The following is a 25,148-nucleotide window of genomic DNA, read 5'->3' as shown; positions in this document are numbered from 1 at the left end:
AATGATGAGAGGAAAAGGGGCAGCTACACCCACCAGGCATGAGCATCCCACTGGATGTCAACCCAGAATTCAGAGTCAGACCTCCAGTCTCCCCTCACTAGGACTGTCTGGCTCAGAGACTAGAATGTTTCCACTGAGCCAGAGGCTATCACATTTAGAACCATTGAGAAAAGCACTTTTTCTCCCCTTGAGAAAAGGATGAGCTCTGGATGAGCTCCCAGGAGATGTTACATTTTTCAAAAGTGCTGTTAGTCAGAACTGAAAATACTTAATAATGAATTAATATGTAAAAGTGTCTTCACTTACATAAAAATGTACCTCAGCTTCATAAAAAGCTTTTAGTTTCCTGAACGTGGACAATGGCACTCAATCTATTCATATTTATAGATGGGCAATGTGGTTCATGGTACTGACGTACCCTCTGTATTTAATTTTCCAAATGTATTTTTCCTGGTTATTTCCAACGCCCAGCCCAACTCTCTATACTGAAACATGAAAGAATGTGACAAATGTACAGTGGCCTCTCAGTAGGTTAAGGCACTCTCACCTCTTGAGCCAAAGATCGTGGGTTCAAGTCCCACTCTGGAGACTTGAGCACAAGATCCAGACTTGCACTCCAATGCAGTGCTGAGGGAGTGCTGCACTGTTGGAGGTGCCGTCTTTCAGACAGGACGTCAAACTGAGGCCCTGTCTTCCCTCTCAGTGAAAGATTCCATGATACTATTTGAGGAACAGAAGAAGAGTTCTCCTGGTGTCCTGTTTATCCCTCAACCAACATCACTAAAGTAGATGATCTGGTCATTTATTTAATTGCTGGGTTTGGACCTAGCTGCGTGCAAATTGGCTGCCATGATTCCGACATTGGAACAGCATTGTAGTTCATCACTGCACTGTACTGAAGAAGTTCATTAGCTAGAATGCATTTGGGATGTCCCGAGATTATGAAAGGCATTAAACATATATATTACTCAAATCAAGTTGAGGGAAGGGTTAAAGGCAGAAACTTGGAAAAGGCTATTCGAGGGAGAGACACACGGAGAGGATGAGAAAAAGCAGGTTAAAGAGGGGTAGAAGATAGCAGGAGAGGGCATGAGCAGGAAAATAGGTTGAGGTGACAGAGGGAAAGAGTGTAAAAAATAAGAAACAATTAGGATAGAGAACAGAGATGAGAAAGAAAATGGGGCAGTGAGATAGTGAAGCCAGAGAGGGGGCAAATAGAGAGAGAGAGAGAGAGAGAGGCCAGGATAAGGAAAGAGGGGTTGGGAGGGAAAGAAATGAAAGATAAGCAACTGGACGTACAGAGATAGATGAGTTGTTTTATTCATTCTTGGGATATGAACATGGTCGGCAAGGATGGCATTATTTCCTCATGTTCCCTGAAGGGTGCTGGGCCTACTTCCTGAGCTGCTGCAGTCCATGTGGTCTTTCCTTTGAAGCAGCTCGATGCAACTGAGAGACTTGCTAGGCCATTTCATAGGGTGACATCAATGCTGGGGTGGGACCGGAGCCAGATATAAACCCAACCAGCAAAGACCAAAAACAAGCTGATGGGGTATGAAACAGGCAGCTAGTTCACTACCATCCACTCGGCACTCCTGCCTGAGACCAACTCCACTGCAAAGTCTCATTGGCTGCTTAACATAGGAACTCCATTCATATACACACTGCCTCACAGCAAGAGAATAATGCCCTCAAAGAAAGAACATTCTTGACAAGAAAGATTCGCCGTTTAGCTCTAACTGGCTCTCAGCTCTTGCATTGCAGTAATCCAGCATTAGGGATCCGATTCTGAATAGCACCCACTCCACTCCCAGTGCCCAATGATTTAACAAGTGCATTCTGTATACCCTAATACCACGGGATGTTACGACACACATCACTTAACAAAACATAATTTCTGAACTCCTCTCCAAGAACATTAATCAGCGCCTCTCTATCTGAAACCTTGGACTATTATATTAAAAATTCATTTTCCCAACAAAGGGCTCCCAATGCAATTTCTCAGGAGCAACACAGAGACATTGAAGTCTACATGGCTCTGTATCACATCTCACTGTTCACACTGGGCTTCTGCCAGCCAGATTACCCATTACCTAAAGGGGATTTTTCACCAACTCAGAAAGCTGAGTATTCTAGCCCACCAGAAAACCTAGGGGTCATCAATATTCACCAATGAATCCAATAGGGAATTCAGGAGAAACTTTACCCAGAGAATGGCGAGAATGTGCTGGTGAAGGCAAATTCATATCGGAGTTTTCAAACTGGGGGCTGGATAAGCGTCTGAAGAGAAAAAAATCTTCAGGTCTACGGGGAAAGACCGGGGAGTGGGATTAGCCAATTTGTTCTTGCAGAGAGCCAGCACAGACTTGATGGGCCAAATAACCTCCTTCTGTGCTATAACCATTCTATGATTCTGTATGGAACTAGTTTCCACAAGGATTGAGGCAGATAGTTTAGATACATTTAAGGGACAGCTAGATGAGCATACGAGGGAGAAGGGAATAGAGGTTATATTGATAGGATTAGATGAAGAAAGGTAAAGTTACCAACATTGTTTGGAGGCAATCCCGGAGGTTTGATCACTTGACATTCTGACAACAGGAGTCTCTGGACCCCAGTCTCCATCTTTCACTGAGTCACGATCCCTAGCCCAATTCCGCTGTATCCATCACTCCCTGAATCCTGACTCCCCACAAATTGCCACCTCCTCAGGTCTCCCTAGTAGCCAATTACCAATGCCCTCGCAGGAGCCGATTCTCAAAGCCCCCCGCCCCCCCCACAAATAGTCAATTCCTGCAATCTTCCCAAAAGCTGATTCCTGGAGCCCACCCAAAGCTGATTCCCGGCTGCTCCACGTCCCCCACCCACTGGGGGAGAGGTAGTGAGTGGCCCAGTGTTCAGTCACCCTGAGCAGGGCTAGACTGCAGGCTGGAATGCATAACGTGAAGGGCGTTACAACCAGCTTTTTGCTCACAGTGCCAGCAGCAGCATTCTGAAAAGGAACTGCTGCTTCCGAGAGTCTCCAAGCAAAACCAGGGTGATTGGGAACCCAGCAAGATAGATGGGTGGAGACCCTTATGGAGAATAAGCACCAGCTGAGTGACCTGTCCCTGTGCTGCCAACTCAATGTGGTTCAATGTAATTTTGAGCGCAGTCTGGATGCCTGTAGCTAAAGCCCACCGGAGACAGTGCAGTGTGCAATCTGTCACCCACCAGGGGAACAGAGCGTGGCTGTGAGTCACCCTTACACCCAGAGACTGAGGGGATTGCAATGCCTTCACTCAGTGTAAATAGCGGTGACTCTAATTTGGAGATGGAACAGATGGAGAAGGAACTGAACCATTGCAAGTGGCTTGATTAATCACCGAAAAAGCTAAAAGATAGAAATGAGTGCATGAATTATCATTGTGCAATTAAAAAATAAACCTCCTTATGGAATTACATATACGAGAACATAACCTATTTTAAAATAATATGTACTATACAGTCATTTCCTTTATTGCTAATTTTTTTGCAGGGCAAGAATATCTCTACGGGATGGACTGAAATTTGTTTCCTATTTCTGTTAAATTCTAATGTTTTTCTGAATGACTGGACTCTCTTTACCGAATGGGGCACCTTTCAGACTGTTTCACTCTCAGTTTTTCCTTCACCTCCTGGATTACTAAGGGAAGCGCTTGTTCATCAGTCACAGCCTCTTATTAAATGTCAACTTTGGATGCATGAAACCTGTCAGCTGTATAGAGTTTTGATTGTGCAACAACAACGTGAACTTGCATTTATATAGCGCCTTCAGTGTATTGAAATATCCTAAAGCGTTTCGCAGGAGTGCAAGCAGACAACGCTTGACATATTCCACCATCTAAGAATGCTCCCTCTCCCCCCAGTCAGATAAAGAGTAGAAAGGTCACATGCCACATACCTTTATTTTGTCAAACCTGTCACCCAGCGCTGCCACTTGGTGGTCTCGATGCCGCCCCACCAGCTTGCACAAGGCACAGATTAGCTGCTCGTCCGTCACGCAGTACATGTTGACCTTCTCGCTCTCGTGCTCCAGGCACATCAGGCCCCGGAGGTGTGAGTCGGGGACTGGCTCAATCAGCCGATGCCCGGTGAAGGGTTTCTTGCTGGGGTGGGTGGCCTTCAGGCAGCCGTCGCAGTAGGAGACCTCGCAGGTCACGCAGGTTTTCACGGCCGCCCTCGGCGGGTCCTGCTCGCAGAACTGGCACGGGATTCGCTCGGCTGTCGTCATGGCGCTTCCGTCAAAGGGCCGCTCCCGGCGGCTCTCGCCTGGCGAGTTGGGGCCACTGACTGAAGCCTTCTGAAAGCGGTCGATGATGTTCTGCAGGGTGACGTTACGCTTCAGCCCCTCTAGACCACGGTGGTTGAGGGCGATGACATAACGACACGTTGGGCACTGGAAGGCGGCAATAGATTCCACGCTCTCGTTCGATGCACAGTGAGAGACCAGGATGCGGTGAGCGCAGCTGAAACAGAGGCTGTGGGCACACGGCAGAAGCAGCGGATCTTCGAACAGCTCCAGACAGATAGGGCAGGTCAGTTCCGACTCCAGTGTTTCCATCTTCAGGCAAAGCAATCCTGTGTCGTAAGCAAAATCCAGGGAAGCTGGTGAGCTATCTGGAAAGGCAACACAGGATTCGATTAGACGACATTGTGTGTGTGGGGGGGGTGGGGGTGGGGGTTGCTCAGCTTAGGGAGGTTGCCGACTTACGCTGTTACAGCGACCCATTGCTCAGGGTGCTGCCTATTTCACACTAACGTCTACTGACCGCCCCACCAGCGCATCCCATCTGGGCTTCAAGCTGCAGCCAAACGGGGTTAAAGCATTCGGATCTCTGAAACATCAGAGAATCGGAGCAGTAATAGCCAGCTCGCCCCACCGCCGCTCGCAGTCAGAAAAAGCATGGCCCAAAAGTCGGCCACACAACAGCCCCTGCTCCGTGCTCCACTTGAGAGCCGTGGTCCTGCCGCGAGCAGACAGCCCAGTCAGGCAGAAATGCTGTATCTCCACCATCTGATGCAGCAAAGCCTGTGTTGCCCAGTCACCAGAGGCAGCCTCAGAGGGTGCAGCTGCACACGCTCTCCCCCTCCGAGGTCCTCGCCTGCCGTGGGACCTCCTAACCTTTCCCAAAACAAACACCGCTTCATTAGTGGGGCTTTGTACACTCATTAGCGAGCTAGAGACAGCTTGAGAGAGAGAAAGGAATCAATGGAATCACGTACAGCCAACTAGCTCTGGGCATCATTAATTACAACCGACTTCCTTCAATGTTAGAAATGAGGTTGGAAAGACTTTTTTTTTAGGGAAACACAACACATTAGAGCAGAATCGCCTTTGTGGGAAAGTACATGGCAACCCTTCCCTTCACCAAAAAGCACGGTCAACACAGTGATCATTGCAAGCATTGTGTAAAGGTATGAAAGCAGCTACTGGGTTAAAGGGTCACGGTTTTCATTCTAAAACAATGCTGAGGGGTTTTTGTGGGGAAGGGGGGTGGTGGCGGGGAGGTGGGCTGGGGAGGCTGTGTTGCAGTAAAGAACGGAACAGCAGAATGAAGGTTTTGAATCTGAATTTTCAATGCCTTAAAACGAGCCACGCCGATTGTCTTGTCACAGTCTGACTTATCACATCGTCAACAGAGCAACAGGCTTTACTTGCCACTCCCACCAATCGAAATCATTTTCTCAGCTTAAGTGCCCTGGGGGCGACAGCCTAGACTTTGTGCGTATTAAACAGTATGCAGACTGGGGTTACTTTCACACACTCCTCTCCCCTCCTGGAACCTCAATTCATCCTCCAAGCATAACTTTTGATTCATCTACTGTGAGCTGCCCCTCTCTAACCCCCTCTCTAATTTACTGGAACTGTAAAGCAAAACCTCTGGCATGGAGAGGGAATGATAGTCACCACACCTCTGACACGGAGAGGGAATGATAGTCACCACGCCTCTGACATGGAGAGGGAGTGATAGTCACCACACCTCTGACATGGAGAGGGAATGATAGTCACCACACCTCTGACATGGAGAGGGAGTGATAGTCACCACGCCTCTGACACAGAGAGGGAGTGATAGTCACCACAAGACCCTAGCTGCACCGCAACATTAATACCGGTTATTTCCGTTGTGCCGTTTTGAGTGCCGAGGTGTGATGGGGTTTAAAATTTAAACGAGGCATCACCTACACAAAGTGAGACTTGACAAATTTTGGACGTGAGGAGGGATGGGAGAAGGGATGGAGGGAGGGAGGGAGGAAGGGAGGGAGGGAGGGAGGAAAGAAGGGAGGAAGGGATGAAAAAAGGGAGGGAGGGAGGGAGCTTGCAGTCATATCATGCCTTTCATGATCTCAGGACATCACAAAGTCTTTTACAGCCAATCAGCTATATTTGAAGTGTAGTCATGGTTCTAATGTAGGAAATGCAGCAGCCAATTTGCACACTCCCACAAACAGCAAGGAGATGCTGATAGGGTCATTTGTTTTGAGATGTTGGTTGAGGGATAAATATTGACCAGAACACAGAGGAGAACCCCTCTGCTCTTCTTTGAGTAATGCCGAAGGATGTTTTTTGGCCACCAGTGAGAGCAGCTGGGGCCTTGGTTTAACATCTCAATTGAAAGACGGCACCTCTGACAGTGCAGCACTCCCTCACTCCTGCACGGTGGTGTTAGTCTGGGTTGCATGCTCAAATCTCTGGAGTGGGACTTGAACCTATGAGTTGCTGACTCAGAGAGCGATGAAGCATCATCCGAGTGGCATCGTCCTGATACCTGTCTCTTTCTCCTTCACCCAAACAAAAAGCTCAACACTTCCTGACGAAAACACAACAGGGGTAATTTTACAAATGCGCTACCGCCGGCGAATAAAGTCTCTTTGTCTTGCTGCACAGATTCAGTAATGATTTCTCAATATGGACACAGCTTCCCACCAGCAGCAGCAAGCTCAGATAATCGACCCTTACCTCTCAGGAACAAGAACAGGTTATACTGCCCCCTAATCCTGCCCCTCCAGTCAGTCAGTCAGGTCATGGCTCATCTTCACCCTAACTCCATTTACTTACTTTCGCTCCAAACTCGACACCCTAGGTTCCCAGTCCAGCAATTCCTCAAATTTTAAGATTTTTATCTTTGGTTTCAAACCTCTCTATGGCCTCACCCCTCCCGACCTTGACAACCCTCTAGGATAGCTGCAATCTTCCAATTTGTATTCATGCGTATCCCCGGTTTTCATCGCCTCACCATTGGCGGCCGTGCCTTCAGCTGCCTAGGGCCTAAGCTCAGGGATTCCCTTCCTAAACCTCTCTGTCTCTCCATCTTGCTCTCTCCAGCTTTAGACGCTTCATAAAACCTACCGCTTTGGCTGAGCTTTTGGTCACCTGTCCCATGTAATTCGGTGTCAGTTTTTGTCTGATTACGCTCCCGTGAAGTACCATGGGATCTTTTACTACATTAAAAATGTTAGATAAATACAAGTTGTTGTTGTTTAAGTGAAAGTGCCTTTTTTCTAATATATTCTTTCATGGGATGTGGGCGTCGCTAGTCAGGCCAGCAATTGTTACCCATCCCTAATTGCCCATGAATGGAATGGCTTTGAAGCCACGTTGCAGAGGATGGTTAAGAGTCAACCACATTGCTATGGGTCTGGAGTTACGTGTAGGCCAGAACAGGCAAAGATGACAGATTTCCTTTCCTAAAGGATATTAGTGAACTAGGTGGATCTTTGCAACAATTGATGATAGTTTCCCGGCCACCATTACTGAGACTAGTTTTCAATTCGAGATTTATTAATTGAATTTAAATTCTGCAAACTGCCCTGGTGCAATTTAAACCCGTGTCCCCCCAACCGAACATTATCCTGGACCCCTGGATTACTAATCTAGTGACATTACCACTACACCACCATCTCCCCTTCATCAAAATCTCATTGATGCCAGAATAAAAAGAAATATGTTTCTCATATAAACATGAAAAACATGCCCAATAGCAAATTTTTGAGGCGACAGAAATAGTTCATTTGCGAGAACCATGAGGATGACTCACTGGTTAGTCCCTTGTGGGAGAATTTCCTGGCTCATTCTCTTGTTAATCTAAATGCTTAATATGTACATACAACATCAGTTCAAATAAAGGCCAAACACACAGCAAATTACCCCTGCACAGATCCTTTATGTTTCAGGGAAAGGTAATTCTGCCATCTTGCTGTTAGCTGCTGTGATCTTTTATTAAAACTGACACAAGCCATTAACTGCCCCTTTTCACAAAGTGAAACAAATGATTGACTGGGTTAAACATTGTTGGCATTGGGCAGATCCTTGCTTGGGCAGATGTACTACAGCGTATTTACTACACTTGTTGTGACAGCAGAGTTCTCAGGTCCACAGCGTCTAAATTGTAAAAAAATTCCTACATCATGTCAATTAATAAACAACGATGTCGTTGACTCTTTAACTTCACTCTGAGCGAACTATTCAGTTAGGCAGAAAATGTTGCAAAGACTGAACAGGTCAAACCACATCTGTGGAGGGAGCGGAGGAACTGAAGCTTTCAGTCTCGTTGTCAGAACTGGACGATAATACAGACGAACAGAGCAAAGGGAAAGAGAGAAAGGACCAGAGGGCAAGGGTGAAAGACTGTCTTGGGGGGGGCCATAACTGAGAGATTGTCTGTGGAAAGGAGAAAGACTGACCAGGTGCCATTTAAATATGACGCCAAGACCTTTGACCCCATGAGGTAATGGTAGGGCGGGCCACTTCCTGCTTGCTCGTCACAAAATTCATCGCGCTCCTCGAAGATGCATGATTAATGAGCTGAAAAGCAGAAGTTCGCGAATGTTCAGCCATTTCCCTGCCCAGCGGGAATCCTTTGGACTTTCCCTCCCACCACCGGACTTAGTCTCCAAAATGGAGGATTCTGCCCTAGGAGGCAGTATAAGATTTATCAAAAAAATAAAAAGGTATTTAAGAGACAGAGAGAATGCCTGAAGGAGGTGGGGTATGAGACACATCCAAATGGAAGCACACAAAACTGGCAAACAGGAGCATATGTCAGCTGTGGCTCAGTGGTAGAACTCTTGTCTCTCAGTCAGAAGGTTGTGAGGTCATTTCTTACCATGGAGACTTGTGCTGACACTCTAGTGCAATTTGAAAGGAGTTCAGCACCTTCAGGGGTGCCATCTTTTGAATGGGATTTTAAATCGAGGCTCTATCTGCCCTTTCAGGTGGATATGAAAGATCACATAAGCACTAAGTCAGGAGTCTGATAGGATACTCTCCTGGATGAGTGCAGCTCCACTAACACTCAAGCTCAAGATCATCCAGGACAAAGTAGCCCACTTGATCTGCACCCCATTCACTACCTTAAACATTCACTTCTTCCAGCACCAAGACACAGAAGCAGCAGTGTGCACCATCCAAAAGATGCACTGCAGCAACTCAGCAAGACTCCCTCAACAGCAGTGTCCAAACAGTGTCCCTCTATCGCCTAGAAGGACAAGAGCAGTTGCATGGGAGCACCACCGCCTGCAAGTTCCCCACCAACTCACACACCATCCTTACTTGGAACAGGGTCAAAATCCTGGAACTCCCTTCCTAATAACACTATGGTGGACCTATACCCACAAGGGAGGCTGTGGCATAATGGTATTTTTGCTGGACCTGTATTCCAAAGACCTGGGGTAATGCTCTGGTGGCCTGGGTTCAAATCCCACCATGACAGATGGTGAAATTTGAATTCATTAAAAGTCTGATGGTGATCACAAAACCATTGCGGATTGTTGTAAACACCCATCTGGTTCACTAATGTCCTTTAGGGAAGGAAATCTGCTGTCCTTACCTGGTCTGGTATGATATGTGTGACTCCAGACCCACAGCAATGTGGTTGACTCTTAAATGTTCCCTGAATTAGGGATGGGCAATGAATGCTGACACCCAAATCCGATGAATTAAAAAAAACATGTGGGCAGAATTTTCCTCTTGTCGGGCAGGCACATGCCCGACCCAAATGGGAGAAAAGTAGTGTGCAATGATGCACTCGCACGATATTTCAGTTGGCGGGCGGGCGTGGGAGTTGTCAGCGTGCTGCCGACAATTAAGAGGGCTGTTAAGCCCATTAATTAATCAATTTAATTTAATTTTTCCCTGCCTGTCCAACCTTACCGTTGGCGGGGGGGCGAATAGGCCAAGCTGCCTTTGCATTTTTTGCGAACCTCATCCACGGGTGGGATGAGGTTTCGACCAGTGATTTAAAAAAAATAAAAACTGCTGAAACTCATTTTTAACATGTCCCCGCTCATGTGACAGAGTCACCTCCAATCTCTGTGGCGAGATTTCCCCCTTTCCCAAAGCTGGTTTGAATGGGGCACCGAGGTCAATGGGATGTCTCGGGTGTGTAGCAACAGTAATGAAGCAAGCAAGCAAACAGCCAATCACCTTGAACTATTCACACACAACAAACAAGGAAGTTAAAAGTACCTAAATATCCTTCACCTTTGATAGACATTTTCAGAGACTTTAATAAATCATTGTGATTATTTTAGATTATATCTTAATCACAAAGAAAAATAAACTTAATAAAAAATTAAAATGTGGTATCCTTGTTATCATCACAGAGAATTTGACATTCTCCAAATATGAAATGAATTTCTCAGGGCCAGTGAGAGCAGTAATTAGGAAATTAGTATGCTGTTAGAAACCCAGTTACACCTCAGTCAACTATGTTCAACTTTCTTACGCATTTTTACAATGAGACTAACAGCGTTGAGTGGAAGTTCAATTCAATTGATTTTCCATTGATGGCAGTCTGGGGGTGGGAGTTGGAGAGGGGGGTGGGAGTTGGAGAGGTGGGTGGGAGTTGGAGGGGTGGTGGGGTGGGGGCACAGGGGGTGGCTCAACAGCACACCCTCTAGGGAAGTGTAGAAGTAACAGCAACTTTTTGGATCTTCACATTGTTCTGAGCATGTGCAGACTGGTGAAGTTGCTAGCAGTGTCAGTGGAACACAGAGAGTCAAGACTAAAACAATGATGGTAAAGGTAAAGGCTAATGGTTTCACCATCATTGCCACCACAAAATCCAGGACATCGTTTCTGGTCAATGACGCTTGGTTATCTCTGTTTCTCTCTCCACAAATACTGCCTAACCTGCTGAGTATTCTCTATTTTAATCAAAAATTCTGAACATGTATTTAATTGTTGTTTGGTGGGAGTTTGTTATGCTCAAATTGGTTGCTGCGTTTATAACATTACAACAGCGACTACACTTCAAAGCCACTTCATTGGCAGTTCTGAGGTTGTGCAAGAGGCTATATTAACACAAGTCTTACTTTCTCATGCTGGCTGGCAAAGCAGCAGGAAGTGTATCAGTGCCCCATGGTAACCAGCACAATTTGGCCCCACTCCAGCTGCACCTCTATTCACATTTGCATGTTCTATAGGCTTGGATGTGGGCCTAGTCTGTCTGAATGAGGTAAGTGATGTGCATTTCCTTGGGATTACAGGATAGATTCCACTTCACTCAAACAGACACTCAACCTATCTGAACTTTCCAGTAGGTTGGTTTAACAATCAGTCTGCCACTGCACATTACATTATAATCAATTTTTAATTTAAAAATTACATTTTGATTTATTCCCATTGTTTTCACTTTCAATGACTAATTTTCCTACATTGTGTGTGCAGCCTCTGGTCAGACCCTGTTTGTTTCAATCCTACACCCAGGCCAGGTTGAGTTACACGCACTATCAAACTGGTTCATTGATTTGTGCACCAAGCATTATCCAGGAAACGAGTGTCAGGCTTCAAGTGGGTGGGAATCTACAGACTCATTCGAATCACCTACTGGTATTTCAAGTGGCATCGATCCAAGAACAGTACCGGCAATTGTTTTTATTCTCTCTGAGGAGAATGGTGTTGATTAAACAGAGCCAGCAGGAACTGAGTGAGGCAAGAACCTCCAGGAATCCATCTGAGTAGAGTTAGCAACCCTGGTTGCAAGTGATGCGAGTTTTCTGCCATTTTAGGCTGCTTCCTATGGCGTGGTAACTCACAGCCCCAAGACTGCACGCAATTCAATACACTAATTGGCACTCCCACTCACTGAAATCACATGGAAATGGTGTACATACACCACAGGGGATCCTTCTGCAAAAGGGGGTCAAGGTTGATTGCTAGGCCATTGTTCACGGAAACTTGGCTGTGGATATCGGAGCTCACAAGTGCAGGATTCTGACACTGAGCAATTCCCGTTCCTCAGCAAGAGCATTCTTCAGCTCGGTAAAGATAAATTAATTCACTCAGAAAGAATACACACAAACATAAGCAAACATCAGATCAGAAAAGACCAGCTAGAACATCTGGACTGTCCTTTATCAGGTCAAGACAATCTCTACCCAGAGCCTTAATCTACTAGATTAATCAGAGACAAAAAAATTTGAAAATTTCACCACTGACCCCCTTCAGTTGTTCAATTGAGTCTGATTAATGTCAGACAGTATCCATTTCTCGTACAGTCTAATCTCTGTTTCAGCCAAAAACAGGTCTAGCTGTTGCTCGAAGGAATACAAATCCACTATCCTCTGGGAACGGAATCCTCTCCATAACACTCAACCCCCTTCTTATAACCTGTAATCCACAAATTCAAAAAAAAACGCAGCCCCAATAATACAATTGGGTAGATATTGACCCTTGTTTCTGGGCCATGGAAAGAGGCAAAAAGGACCAATTTCATGGAGCTATGTTCTGCACCCCAAGGTGATTGAAATAAGTTGGATGCCATATTTGGCCTTGGACCAGTGTTCAGGCATCTTGAGCAGCCACCTTAAACAGGCATTAGGCCACTTGAATATGCACTACTTATTGCAGCCTCAAGGTAAGTGCAATTTTTCAACCTATCTTTCCACAGAGCCAGGGGCCAGCAGGAATGTTCCTCCCAGCTCTACTACACTCTTGAAAGACTGATGCTGGCCTTCTTTTAGATTATGGCAGATCTCGCACTCACCTCCACTTATCTGCCTATCATCGCTTGATACCCTTAGCAAACACCTTTCAATCTCAGACTTGCAAGCACTAATTGACCCCCAGCATTTATAGCCTTTAGGGGACGCACTGTATTTAGCAACAATACAAACTGTAAAACTAAGCCTCAATGTGTAGTACTGGTATGTTGATTCAGGTAAGGGACCAATCAGAGAGTAGAAATGATGACAGATGGAAAAGCAGATGCTTCTTAATAATATATATCTTGACCCAGTGGTAACACTCTCACCTCTGAGCCCATTAGCCATGCGTTCAAGTCCCACTCCAGAGACTTGACCACATACCCAGGCTGATACTCACAGTACTAAGGGAGAGCTGCACTGTCAAAGGTGCCATTTTTAGGGTGTGATGTTAAACCAATGCCCCACCTGACCTGTCAAGTGGGCATAAAAGATCCCACGGCACCATTTCAAAGAAGGGCAGGATCCCCTGGCTAACATCTGTCCCTCAACCAACATCACCAAAACAGATTACCTGGCCATAGTTGTTTGAGAGGCCTTAGCTGTGCATAAATTGGCTGCTGTTTCCTCTTTACAGCCATGATGACTTTTCAAAAACGTACACCACTGGCTGTAAAGCATTTTGGGATGTCCCTGCGGATGTGAAAGGCGCTACATAAATATAAGCGGTTTCTCTCTATTGAGATTACACGTAGAATAGTGAATGTCTGGGAATGATTCTGCGACAGTAATCTCACTCAGGTGTTAGAATTGTCTATCAGTTTTTGCTACCACCTCTGACACAGTAGCTATGGAGACAACTGGAAGTTAATCGCTGAGGCAATCCAAAACCAAGGATTAAAACTTCTAGTGCGATCGTTGCATCGTTATCAAGTCCTTGTAGCCAAGCCCGTTCAGAATTCAATCCTCGTTGTTTCAGCCCCACACTCACTGAGCAGCAAATGAGATTCCTAAGCTCATTCCGAACACAAAATATCCCTCACTGAACCCAGCCATAAACAGCCCAATAAATGGAGCATGAAGTCTCTGTTTTAAAAAGAGCAAGCGCTGATTACAGCCAATTGCGCTGATCAAAAATCTGGGGCTTCACAAATAAATCAGACAAGGTGTGTTTACCAGCAAGCTCCAGTAACCATGGATCACTGGACATTTCCCAAAGGAAAGGCAATTCCTATCCAAGGAAAACTGTCTGCAGTTTGATTTGCCAATGGGGTCTCTCACTGTATAACAGGAACATAAGATACATGGCAAAGAAAGTAACTTTGCAAACAGTAGCAACTATAGACCCAGGAGCATCAGACTTAAATTGCTAGCCAATACTGAACGAATGATTGAGAAAGCAATTCATCCACTGTCCTGAATATATTCCGACAGTGAAATTTAGTTAAAAAAAACTAGTCTGATTGTTCTCCTGACTGTGCAAGGTAGAACTGCCCAACAGCCTGACTCAGCCAATCCCCTGGCCATCAGCATTAACAAGTAGCCATCTGATACCCACCAGTGGATTCCAACCCGGTTCGAATTGTCTGGACATAGCTGGGATTAGGGTCACCATCATAACACTATCAAACTGGAAGTTTCAGCAGCCCGTTGTCTAGCTGCCTTTAGCCCGAGTGATCCACAGCCCATTCTCCACTAAACTACTAGGCAAGTCTGAAACACAACAGGAAAATCGGATTTACAGTGTTCTACAATGACAGGAAAACCAGCTCCACCTAAAACCACCTCCGTCGAAGAGTGGCACGGAGGGGAGGGCTGGGCGGGGACCTCATCAGCCAGTCTGCCACTCACTCTCTAGCTCAGTCTCTGCTTTCTGTCTCTTGTTTCAGCTGAATAAACAAGGAGGATCAAATTCTCCTCAAGAACGTCTCCTGAACAATAACTTCTTGTCATCAGGATTGCTGGAGTTTTCATTTTCAGGCACGACAGGGAGAAATGGAGAAACCTATGATGTAATTAAATACTCTGCAGAAAACAGGGCCTATGATTTCCAAGCTTCCAACGGGAGAAAATTTGTTTCCCACGAACAAATATCAATTTACTGAGCACAACCATGACATCGCCCAAAATTCTACAGTGTGGAGCAGTCCATAGTGAAACCATATAGAATGATTCAGCCACTAGTGAAACCCTATCTAGTGTATAATAGCCCATAGTGACATAGCACAATAAACCCCCGCATACCGGACCCCAAGAGTGTGTCACAGTCCAGACTGAACCCCGAGAGTGTGTCAAAGTCCAGACTGAACCCTGAGAGTGTGTCACAGTCCAGATTGAACCCCGAGAGTGTGTCACAGTCCAGAATGAACCCCGAGAGTGTGTCACTGTCCATACCGGACCCCGAGAGTGTGTCACAGTCCATACCGGATCCCGAGAGTGTGTCACAGTCTGTACAGGACCCCGAGAGTGTGTCACAGTCCAGACTGAACCCCGAGAGTGTGTCACAGTCCATTCTGAACCCCGAGCGTGTGTCACAGTCTGTACAGGACCCCGAGAGTGTGTCACAGTCCAGACTGAACCCCGAGAGTGTGTCACAGTCTGTACCGGACCCCGAGAGTGTGTCAAAGTCCAGACTGAACCCGAGAGTGTGTCAAAGTCCAGACTGAACCCCGAGAGTGTTTCACAGTCTGTACTGGACCCCGAGAGTGTGTCTCAGTCCAGACTGAACCCCGAGAGTGTGTCACAGTCCAGACTGAACCCCGAGAGTGTGTCACAGTCCAGACTGAACCCCGAGAGTGTGTCACAGTCCAGACTGAACCTCGAGAGTGTGTCACAGTCCAGACTGAACCCCGAGAGTGTGTCACAGTCCAGACTGAACCCCGAGAGTGTGTCACAGTCCAGACTGAACCCCGAGAGTGTGTCACAGTCTGTACCGATCCCCGAGAGTGTGTCACAGTCCAGACTGAACCCCGAGAGTGTGTCACAGTCCAGACTGAACCCCGAGAGTGTGTCTCAGTCCAGACTAAACCCCGAGAGTGTGTCACAGTCCAGACTGAACCCGGAGAGTGTGTCACACTCTACACCTATTATATCTCCACCCTGGTGGTAACTTGCATGTTGTTAGGCCTACACCACATTATAACCTGCATATTTAAAAATTCATGCAAACTAGGATCTTGCTAGCATGACAAACATTTACTGCCGATCCCTAGTTACCCTGAGAAGGTGGAGAAGGGGTTACTTCTGTTTGAAATAATTCAGGGTAGAATTTTGCCCTCGTCTAGCGGGCTCAGTGGGGGCGAGTGGGAGCAGGAGCGGCCGCGAAATGGACCTTCACCCACGATCGGACCGCGATTTCATGCTTGTGGGCCAGTTAAGGCCCACTGAGCGTGAACGCCGGCTGCAGAATGTTCTAGAAGGGGCGGACGGGGGCCTGTCAGCTGCTGGGTTCAATGGCAACCTGGCGGCCGGCTCAAAAATGGCGCAGGCAGCCCCAGGGAGGCTGCTCGCATCAGAGTGGCTGCAAGGACCTGGCTGCAAATGGAGATGGACAGACCAGGCTGGAGGGCAGGTCGGGTGGGCACTCGGTGCCCAGTTTTTCAGATGTGTGCCTCGCCGCCCTACTGGAGGAGGTGGCTGCCAGGAAGGTCACCCTTGTCCCCAGAGATGAGAGGAGGAGGCCATCGCACTTCACAAAGAGGGCACAGGACGGGGTGGCAGCCTGGGTGAGCAGCCACGACATGGTGCAGCACACCTGGGTACAGTGCCACAAGAGGTTTAATGACCTGCTGGGCTCAGGAAGGGTGAATACCATGTTGGCATGGGTCAGTCTGCAGAAGTGTTATGGTCTGGCTGTCCCCTCCACCCCCGTGGACCTCAGGGATGTTAGAGTCTGAGTGCCAACTGTCAATGACACCGGAGCTGGCCAAGGGGGTGAGCCCTGGCTGCTTGGACTGATTGTCTTGCAGCTCAAGGGCCACGACTCAGATGTGCCCTGTGAGGTGTTCCTCAGGTGGGGTTGGCCAGGCTGCTATGGTGCTGCAGGTAAAGAGTGGACTCATCAATGCTCCTCTGTCCTTTCAGGAGAAGATAAACCACAACAATATTGAGAGGTCGCGGACTGGCAGAGGAACCCCACACCTCCTCATCCTCTCCAGATATGAGCAGGACACCTTGGAGCCAGAGAGGTGCCATACACCTCGGTCACCCGGCTGAGGTGAGGCTGGTGTCAGACGAAGGTAAGAGTGCAGTGCACTGAGCTGAGAGTTTCGGATGGTGCAAACATTCTTGTGTAGTCTCATTATTGATGGGAGCCTCCAGACTGGAGTCCTCATTGATGATTGAAAGACGATGTCACCATGATGCAGATCTCCATTGTCTCACCAGGGTGCCTGGCATGTACAGTGACAGTGTGATGACTTAAACTAATGACATTTCCTTGTTCTCCCTTAGATCTGCCACCAAGCAGCCAATCTCGAGACCTCTAGGAGCTACCCCTGACACCGGAGGGCCACCAGACTCCAGATGCACCATTTGCATCAGGCACAACGCAGATACCAGAACCTCGGCGGGCATTAGATTGGTGGCTAGTACGTCGGTGCACGTTGGTGAGGGCACTTCACACTCGCTTGAGGTGCAGGCAGAGGCAGAGAGTGCCCAGGGCGCTGGCAGTCAGAGGACTGCTGGGGGCCAGGACGATGCTGAGTCGAAGGCTAGGAAGAGCCTCTGGGGTCGTCCATTTGGCGGCAGATGCTGGATGTCCAGCAGGATGTGCGGGAGGATCTGGCAGAGATCCATGAGGATGTGCATATCGTGGTCTCTGTTGTGGAGGAGTCCATGCAGAGCATGAGCACTGTGTTGACCCTCATGGCCGAGTACACTGCCTCCTCCATCGAGAGAGAGGCAACTCTCATGGAGAGGCAGCTCCAGGAACAGAATCAGCGGTTCCTGGGGTTGCACTCAGACCTGCAGCCCTCACACAGGCACTGACCTCCCGTGGTCAGTATCCGTGTGTGAGATGGATGAGGCACCCAGTATCACAGTTCGTCCATCAATGGTGAGCAGGAGAGTCCACAGCAACCTCACGTTGGCGCACGAGCTGCTTGTTATCTCTGCGGGCTCCTCTCAGGTCGCTCTGGATGAGCCCCTCTGCCAATGACCGGGGCAGCTGATGAGGCTGCGATGACTGGGGGGATGCCAGCCATGGCACTGGCCGCTCCCTCCCAGGCGGGGCCAGCACAGGCTCCACTGGCCAAAGGATGACCGCCAAGGTCATCAAAGCCAACAGGACAGCAGGGTGAGCAGGCTGTCTCCAATGCTAGTGCCAGGGAGGGGGGAGCACCTAGACACAGCACTAGTAAACATAAGTTTAAAACGCCATAAGCACAAGAGGAACTGATCACGGGTGATCCTTTGCTCTCCCATTTTTTTCCCCTTTTTTTAATGATGTGACCATCAACACTTTAAATACTAGCCATTCCCTATCTACCGCCAAATCTTTTAGTGTACTTTCTCAATCCACGATAAGCTAACTAGCCCCTCACACCTTCACAAATCCCTTTTTCAGAATTAAGGCTCTAGTTTCAGAATGAACGATATCACATTCAAACTTAATGCAAAATTTTATCATATTATGGTCACTATTTCTCAAAGGCTCCTATACTTCAAGGTTATTAATTAGCCCTTTCTCATTACTAAATCCAAAATAACCTAATCCCTAGTTGGCTCCTCGACATTCTGCTCCAGAAATCCACCTCGTACACACTCCAGGAATTCCTCCTCCAGAGCATTAGTGCTGATTTGTTTAACCCAGTCTATGTGTAAATTGAAGTTACCCATTATTACTATATTATCCACGTTACACACATCTCTAATTTCCTGATTTATACCGTGCCCAACATTACCACTACAGTTCGGTGGCCTATAAACAATTCCCACCAATGTTTGCTGCCCCTTGCTGTTTCTTAGCTCCATCCAAACTAATTCTACATCTTGATCTTTTGATCTAAGATCCTGCCTTACTAATGTACTGATTTCGTCCCTTATTAAGAGTGCTACACTACCTCCTTTTCCGTTTTGCCTGTTCTTCCTAAATGCCGAATATCCTTAGATATTCAGTTCCCAGTCTTGGTCATCCTGTGGCCACATCTCTGTAATAGCAATTAAATCAAACCTGTTTACCTCAATTTGTGCAAATTATCACCCTTTCTGCAAATGCTGCACGCATTCAGATAGAGTGCATTTAATTCTGCTTTTTGAACATTATTCCCTATTCTGATTCTATTTGATACTTCCCTATGCTTTGTCTGCCTTCTATTTTTGCTTTCTACTTTTCTATATCCTTTTACCTGTTTTGCTTCTCTTGAATCTGAGCTCCCTTTCAGGTTCCCATCACCCTGCCAATCTAGTTCAAACCCTCTCCAACAGCACGAAGGAATCTCCTTGTGAGGATGTTAGTCCTGGTTCTGCTAAGATGTAGCCCGTCCATCTTGAACAGGTCCCACCTGCCCCAGAACCAGTCCCAATGCCTCAGAAACCTGATGTCCTCCCTTCTATGCCAGTTCTCTGGACATTTGTTTAATCGATCACTTCTCCTATTTCTATGCTCACTAGCACATGGAACTGGAAGTAATCCTGAGGTTACTGCTTTAGAGGTCCTGCTTTTCAATCTCCTTCCTAGCTCCCCGAAATCTGCTTTTAGGGCCTTATCCCCCTCCCCCTAGCTAAGTCATTGGCACCAATGTGGATCACGAGCTCTGGCTGTTCACCCTCCCCCAGGAGAATGTCCTGCAGCCGCTCCGTGACATTCTTGACCCTGGCACCAGGGAGGCAACACATCGTTAAAAAAGCAAAATTGTGCGGATGCTGGAAATCTGAAATAAAAACCAGAAAATGCTGGAAAAACTTCAGTTGGTCTGGCAGCATCTGCGGGGAGAGAAACAGAGTTGCCTCTGTCTCTCTCTGTTTAACTCTGTCTCTCTCTGTTTAACTCTGTCTCTCTCTGTTTAACTCGGTTTCTCTCTGTTTAACTCGGTTTCTCTTTCCACAGATGCTGTCAGACCTGCTGAGTTTTTTCCAGCATTTTCTGTTTTTATTATTAGGCAACGTACCATCCTGGGGTCATGCCTATGGCCACCGAAATGCCTGTCCGTTCCTCTAACTAATGAAATCCCCAGCAGTACTGCTCTTCCCCTCTTCTTCCTCCACTCCTATACAGCTGAGCCACCCATGGTGCCATGAACTTGGCTCTGACTGCACTCCTCCGAGGAACCAGTATCCAAAATGGAAAACCGATTAGCAAACAGGACCTTGGGGGCTGCTGCACTGCTTGCCTGATTCTCTTGGACTGCCAGGCAGTCACCCATTCCTTTTCTTCCTCCTTGCTCCTAGCCTGTGGTGTGACCACCTGTCTGAATGTGCTTTCCACGTAGCTCTCAGCTGCGCAGATGTGCCATGGTGACTCTAGCCACCGCTCGAGCTCCGAAGCCCAGGACTCGAGTTTCTGCAGCTGGTGACACTTTCTTCACATGTGGTTGTCTAGGTCACCGGTGGCGTCCATGACTTCCCACATACTACAGGACACGCCTTCCATGTGACCGAGCTGCCCTGCCATAACTTTACTTCATTTATGTTAACTTTATTTTACTTTGGTTTATTTATATTAACTTTACTTTACTTGGCCTTAACTTCATAAACCTTACAACTATTGATAAACCTTAATAACACTGATAAATCCACCTAATACTTAATACACCTTACTAGTTGCAATAAATCTTAAAGCACCTCTTTCCTCATGCACCAAATTCCCACATTAACCTAATTTGCTACCTTCTTGGTCTACGTCTCACTCAGGCATAATCTCCTGATCGTGCGCCCCTTACTGACCGTCAATTTGCATGTGACACATTCCCAGCCATGTCTTTTTATGTTTATTGTGACACAAGATGCCAGTGCAGGATATTGAATGCTTTCCCCATGTGTGCCCATCCAGTGTCACCATCCAGCTCTCCCAGATCATGCATAACATAGGCTGTTTGCCAAGTAATGATGCCTCCGCAGTTCAATAGCAAATGTAAGCCGAATATCAGAGGAGCAGTCCATATTCAGAAACTGTGGCATTTCAGTTACCCACACTGGCCAACCTGAGGATCTCCTAAATCTGTGATTGCCATCCCCCTAATTGGTGCCCATACAGCATAGTACCCAAGACCAGGACTGAAGGTGGCTGGGATCTAACACATGCAGTTTTGCACAGGAGGCTTTCAAGTCCATTTACTTCATAGTGCTGCCACCAACAACAGCGCAACCTTGATCAACAGCAATGTCACGTCAGCCATGGCTCAATTGGCACCGCTCTTGCCAATGAGCCAGAAGGCAGAGAGACTCAAGTTCCACTCCAGAGACTTGAGCATATAAAGGCTGACACTCCAATGCAGTACTGAGGGAGTGCTGCACTGTTAGAAGTGCTGTCTTTTGGATGAGACATTAAGCCGAGGTCCCACCTCCCTGCTCAGATAGATGTAAATGATCCCATGGCACTATTTTGAAAAATAAAAAATATGTTTTGCAAATTACTTTGCTCTGATGTGTGTCACAGATTTTGGTCTCTCTCGAATACTGAGGTGATATCTATTGGAGTAAAGGCGGCTAGGAACAGATCTAACTAGGGTTCATGAAAGTTTGAATGTTTCCAATGGCTTGAATAAGGAAAGACTGTCTCCTATGGTTGGGCAATCAAAGGGTGCAATCATCGACTTAAATTGTTACTGTGAATGAGGAGCGAGGTTGGAGAAATTTGTTTTTCATAGGGTTGCTAGCGCATGATATGCTTTGCTGTGAGGAGGAGTGGTGGTAAGAGTCCAATCCCTTTTTAAGGGAAAGTTAGATAAATATTTGAACCAAATGAACAGGGTTATGAGGAGAGGGTGGGATAATATAACTAGTTTGGGATTGGCAGGGTACAGGCGGGATTGATACAGGGCTTCTGGCAGGGGACTCTATAGACCCCATTGCATTGAACACAATGCTGTGGTAGTTTATTAATTGAGTGATTACCATGTGTGCATTCTTCTTGTAAGTGTGCCTCACCTTCTGCCAGATACCAGTCAATAAATGCTGGCTGATTGAGAAATCATGTAAGAATAGGAGGCATCCCCAACATGGAAGGTCCATTTACTAATTCCCCAAAAGTAATTTCAAAGTCAGAGCATGAGTACAACTAGATTACCAGGCCCACAAAATGCAAACAGGCACAACCACTTTTAATCAACGACAACAATTTACATTTATATAACGTTTTAATGAGGCAAAACATTCCTGACCAGACCTGCACTGTGCCGGGCAGGAAGATCTCTGACAGCCTCGCGCTACTCAGGGATACGATTGCCTATGTGCAGGACAGGGGTGTGGACACCTGCCTCATCAGCCTGGATCAGGAGAAGGCCTTTGACAGAATATCGCACACCTACATGGTGGATGTGCTCTCCAAAATGGAGTTTGGGGAGGGAATCCGCAATTGGATCCAACTGCTCTACACTAACATCAGTCGCACAGTCTCAATCAATGGGTGGGAATCAGATAGCTTTCCGATTAAATCTGGAGTCAGGCAGGGCTGCCCTCTCTCCCCTGTCCTGTTTGTGTGTTGCATAGAACCCTTTGCTGAGTCCATCAGGAAGGATCCGGGCATAAGAGGAGTGATGATCCCAGGCAGCGGAGGCACTCAGGTCAAAGCCTCCCTGTACATGGACGATGTCGCCGTCTTCTGCTCGGATCCGCTATCGGTGCACAGACTGATCCACATCTGCGACCAGTTCGAACTGGCCTCAGGAACCAAGGTAAATCGCAGCAAGAGTGAGGCCATGTTCTTTGGGAACTGGGCTGACCGATCCCTTGTCCCCTTCACCGTCAGGGCTGACGGCCTGAAGGTACTGGGGGATATGGTTCGGAGGGACTGGTGCATGTGTTAGAAACTGGAAGGAGCGAGTGGCTATGGTGGAAAGAAAACTGGGCATGTGGGAGCGACGCTCCTTCTCCATTGTGGGTAAGAAGCTGGTCATCAGGTGTGAGGCACTCTCGCTGTTGCTGTACGTGGTGCAGGTCTGGCCTGTCCCTCACTCCAGCGCGATGGTGATCACCCGAGCCATCTTTCGCTTTATCTGGGGGTTGAAAATGGATCGTGTCCACAGGGACGCAATGTACAAGCCTCTAGATAAAGGGGGAAGAAACGTGCCCAACATCACCCTCATACTGATGGCCACCTTTGTGTGTGGCTGCATCAAGCTGTGCGTAGACCCTCGGTACGCAAACACCAAGTGTCACTACGTGCTGAGGTTCTACCTGTCTCCGGTGTTGCGAAGGATGGGTCCGGCCACGATGCCGTGGAACGCTCCAAGTAGTTGGACCGTGCCGTACCACCTGTCCCTCATGGAAAAATTTACGCAGAGAAACACCTTTGACCACAAGTCCATCGGGCAGTGGTTGGCATGTAACGTCCTAGAGGCCCTGAGGGAAAAGGAGAGGGTGGATCCTGTGGGATGGTTCCCCGAGCAGACTGTCAAAGTCATTTGGCAGAATGCCTCATCACCAGAACTTTCCAACAAGCACCAAGAGGTAGCTTGGTTGGTGGCGAGAAAGGCCCTCCCCGTCAGATCCTTCCAACACACCAGGAGTCTCACCCCCTCCACACGTTGCCCTCGAGGTGGCTGTGGTGGGGATGAGACCGTTGTTCACCTCCTTGTGGATTGTGCCTTTGCAAAGAAGGTCTGGAGAGAGATGCAGTGGTTTTTGTCGAGGTTCATCCCGAGCAGTTCTGTGACACAGGACTCTGTGCTCTACGGGCTGTTCCCAGGGACACACACCGAGACAAACATCAACTGCAGCTGGAGGATCATCAACTCGGTGAAAGACGCTCTTTGGTCTGCCCGAAACTTGTTGGTCTTCCAGTGCAAAGAGTTGTCCCCAACCGAGTGTTGCAGACTGGCACATTCCAAGGTCCAGGACTACGTGCTGAGGGACGCACTAAAGCTTGGGGCAGCCGCCGCAAAGGCGCAATGGGGAAAGGTCGCTGTCTAAGACCTTTCTGCCATAGTGCACCGAGGGGCTGGGAAAGGTATAGACCCCTCGGGCTGTACAGCTCACAATGAATGTCTGCAGTGAATACTAATTGTATTATAATTGTATTGAAGCACCTCAGAGTGCAACATGATGTATGTTGATAACTCCAATCCCATCGCACTGACTGTCTGCATTGACCATATTGAAATGACTGTAATATTCATTGATTGTATTGAAGCACCTCGTGATCCATGTGTAAAAGTTGAATATGATTGCACTTTTTGTGATGGCCATTTAGAAATGTTTTGTAATGTTCTTCCAGATATTTTATGAATAAAGTATATTTTTGAAAAAACACATTCCAAGGTGCTTTAGGAGGGGCGTTATCAGACAAAGTTTGACACAGAGCCACATTAGGAGCTGAATTTTTTGTTGAGCAGGTGGGCGGGTGCCTGACCCGCTTGAGCGCAAAATGACGCGCGATGACGTCAGGCGGGCGTCCCGATGTCATCGCACACCTGCGCAATATTTCAGTCGGCGGGCGCGCACAGGAGTCAGCAGCGAACCCGCCAACTATTAACAAGCCTATTAAGGCCAATAAAGTATTAATTCAATATTTCACTGCCTATCCAATCTTACAGCCTGTGGATTTTTAATGAAACCTCATCCACAGGTGGGATGCGCAAAATTCCGCCCTCGCCCTCCTCCTGCACTCACCGTGGCTGTGCTCGGGTTTCAGCACATGTTTCGTGCTGGCTGGCCATTGATTGACCAGCTAGTGTGAAGTCGATGTCGGGGTCTGATCGTGGGCGGTGATCTGCTTCGTGAGCGCTCCCGGGGCCCCCTGCCCGACCAGGTAAAAATCCTGCCCAAGGAGACTTTAAAACAGATAACGAAAAGCTTGGTCAAAGAGGTAGGTTTTAAGAAGCATCGCAAAGGGGGACAGAGAAGTGGAGAGGTTTAGGGAGGGAATACCAGAGTTTAGGGCCTAGTCAGCAGGGCCACTAATGGTGGAGTAATCGGAGATATGCAAGAGGCTGGAATTGGAGCAGCGCAGATTTGTCAGAGAGTTGTAGGGCTGTAGGAGGTTAAAGAGATTGGGAAGGGTGAGGTTATGGAAGAATTTGAACACAGGACTCAGAATTTTTAAA

The 25,148-nt window shown here is 47.5% G+C and overlaps 1 protein-coding gene across 4 annotated transcripts in view; it reads right to left on the bottom strand.

Moving 5' to 3' along the window:
* LOC144691377 (E3 ubiquitin-protein ligase Midline-1) overlaps positions 1–25,148 on the bottom strand; it is a 372,887-nt gene that overhangs the window by 130,617 nt on the left and 217,122 nt on the right. For 3 of the 4 annotated variants that reach the window (XM_078559416.1, XM_078559415.1, XM_078559417.1), the window contains exon 2: positions 3,923–4,638. In XM_078559416.1, coding sequence (XP_078415542.1) covers positions 3,923–4,582 — 660 coding nt within the window. In that variant the 5' untranslated portion in view covers positions 4,583–4,638. Of the gene's footprint in view, positions 1–3,922; positions 4,639–14,503; positions 14,634–25,148 lie in introns of those variants that run through there. The other variant, XM_078559414.1, reaches the window with a different exon arrangement.

Source organism: Cetorhinus maximus, chromosome 16 (genome assembly GCF_964194155.1).
Source record: "Cetorhinus maximus chromosome 16, sCetMax3.hap1.1, whole genome shotgun sequence".
NCBI classification, from domain to species: Eukaryota; Metazoa; Chordata; class Chondrichthyes; order Lamniformes; family Cetorhinidae; genus Cetorhinus; species Cetorhinus maximus.
This window is presented reverse-complemented; position numbering and strand designations above follow the sequence as displayed.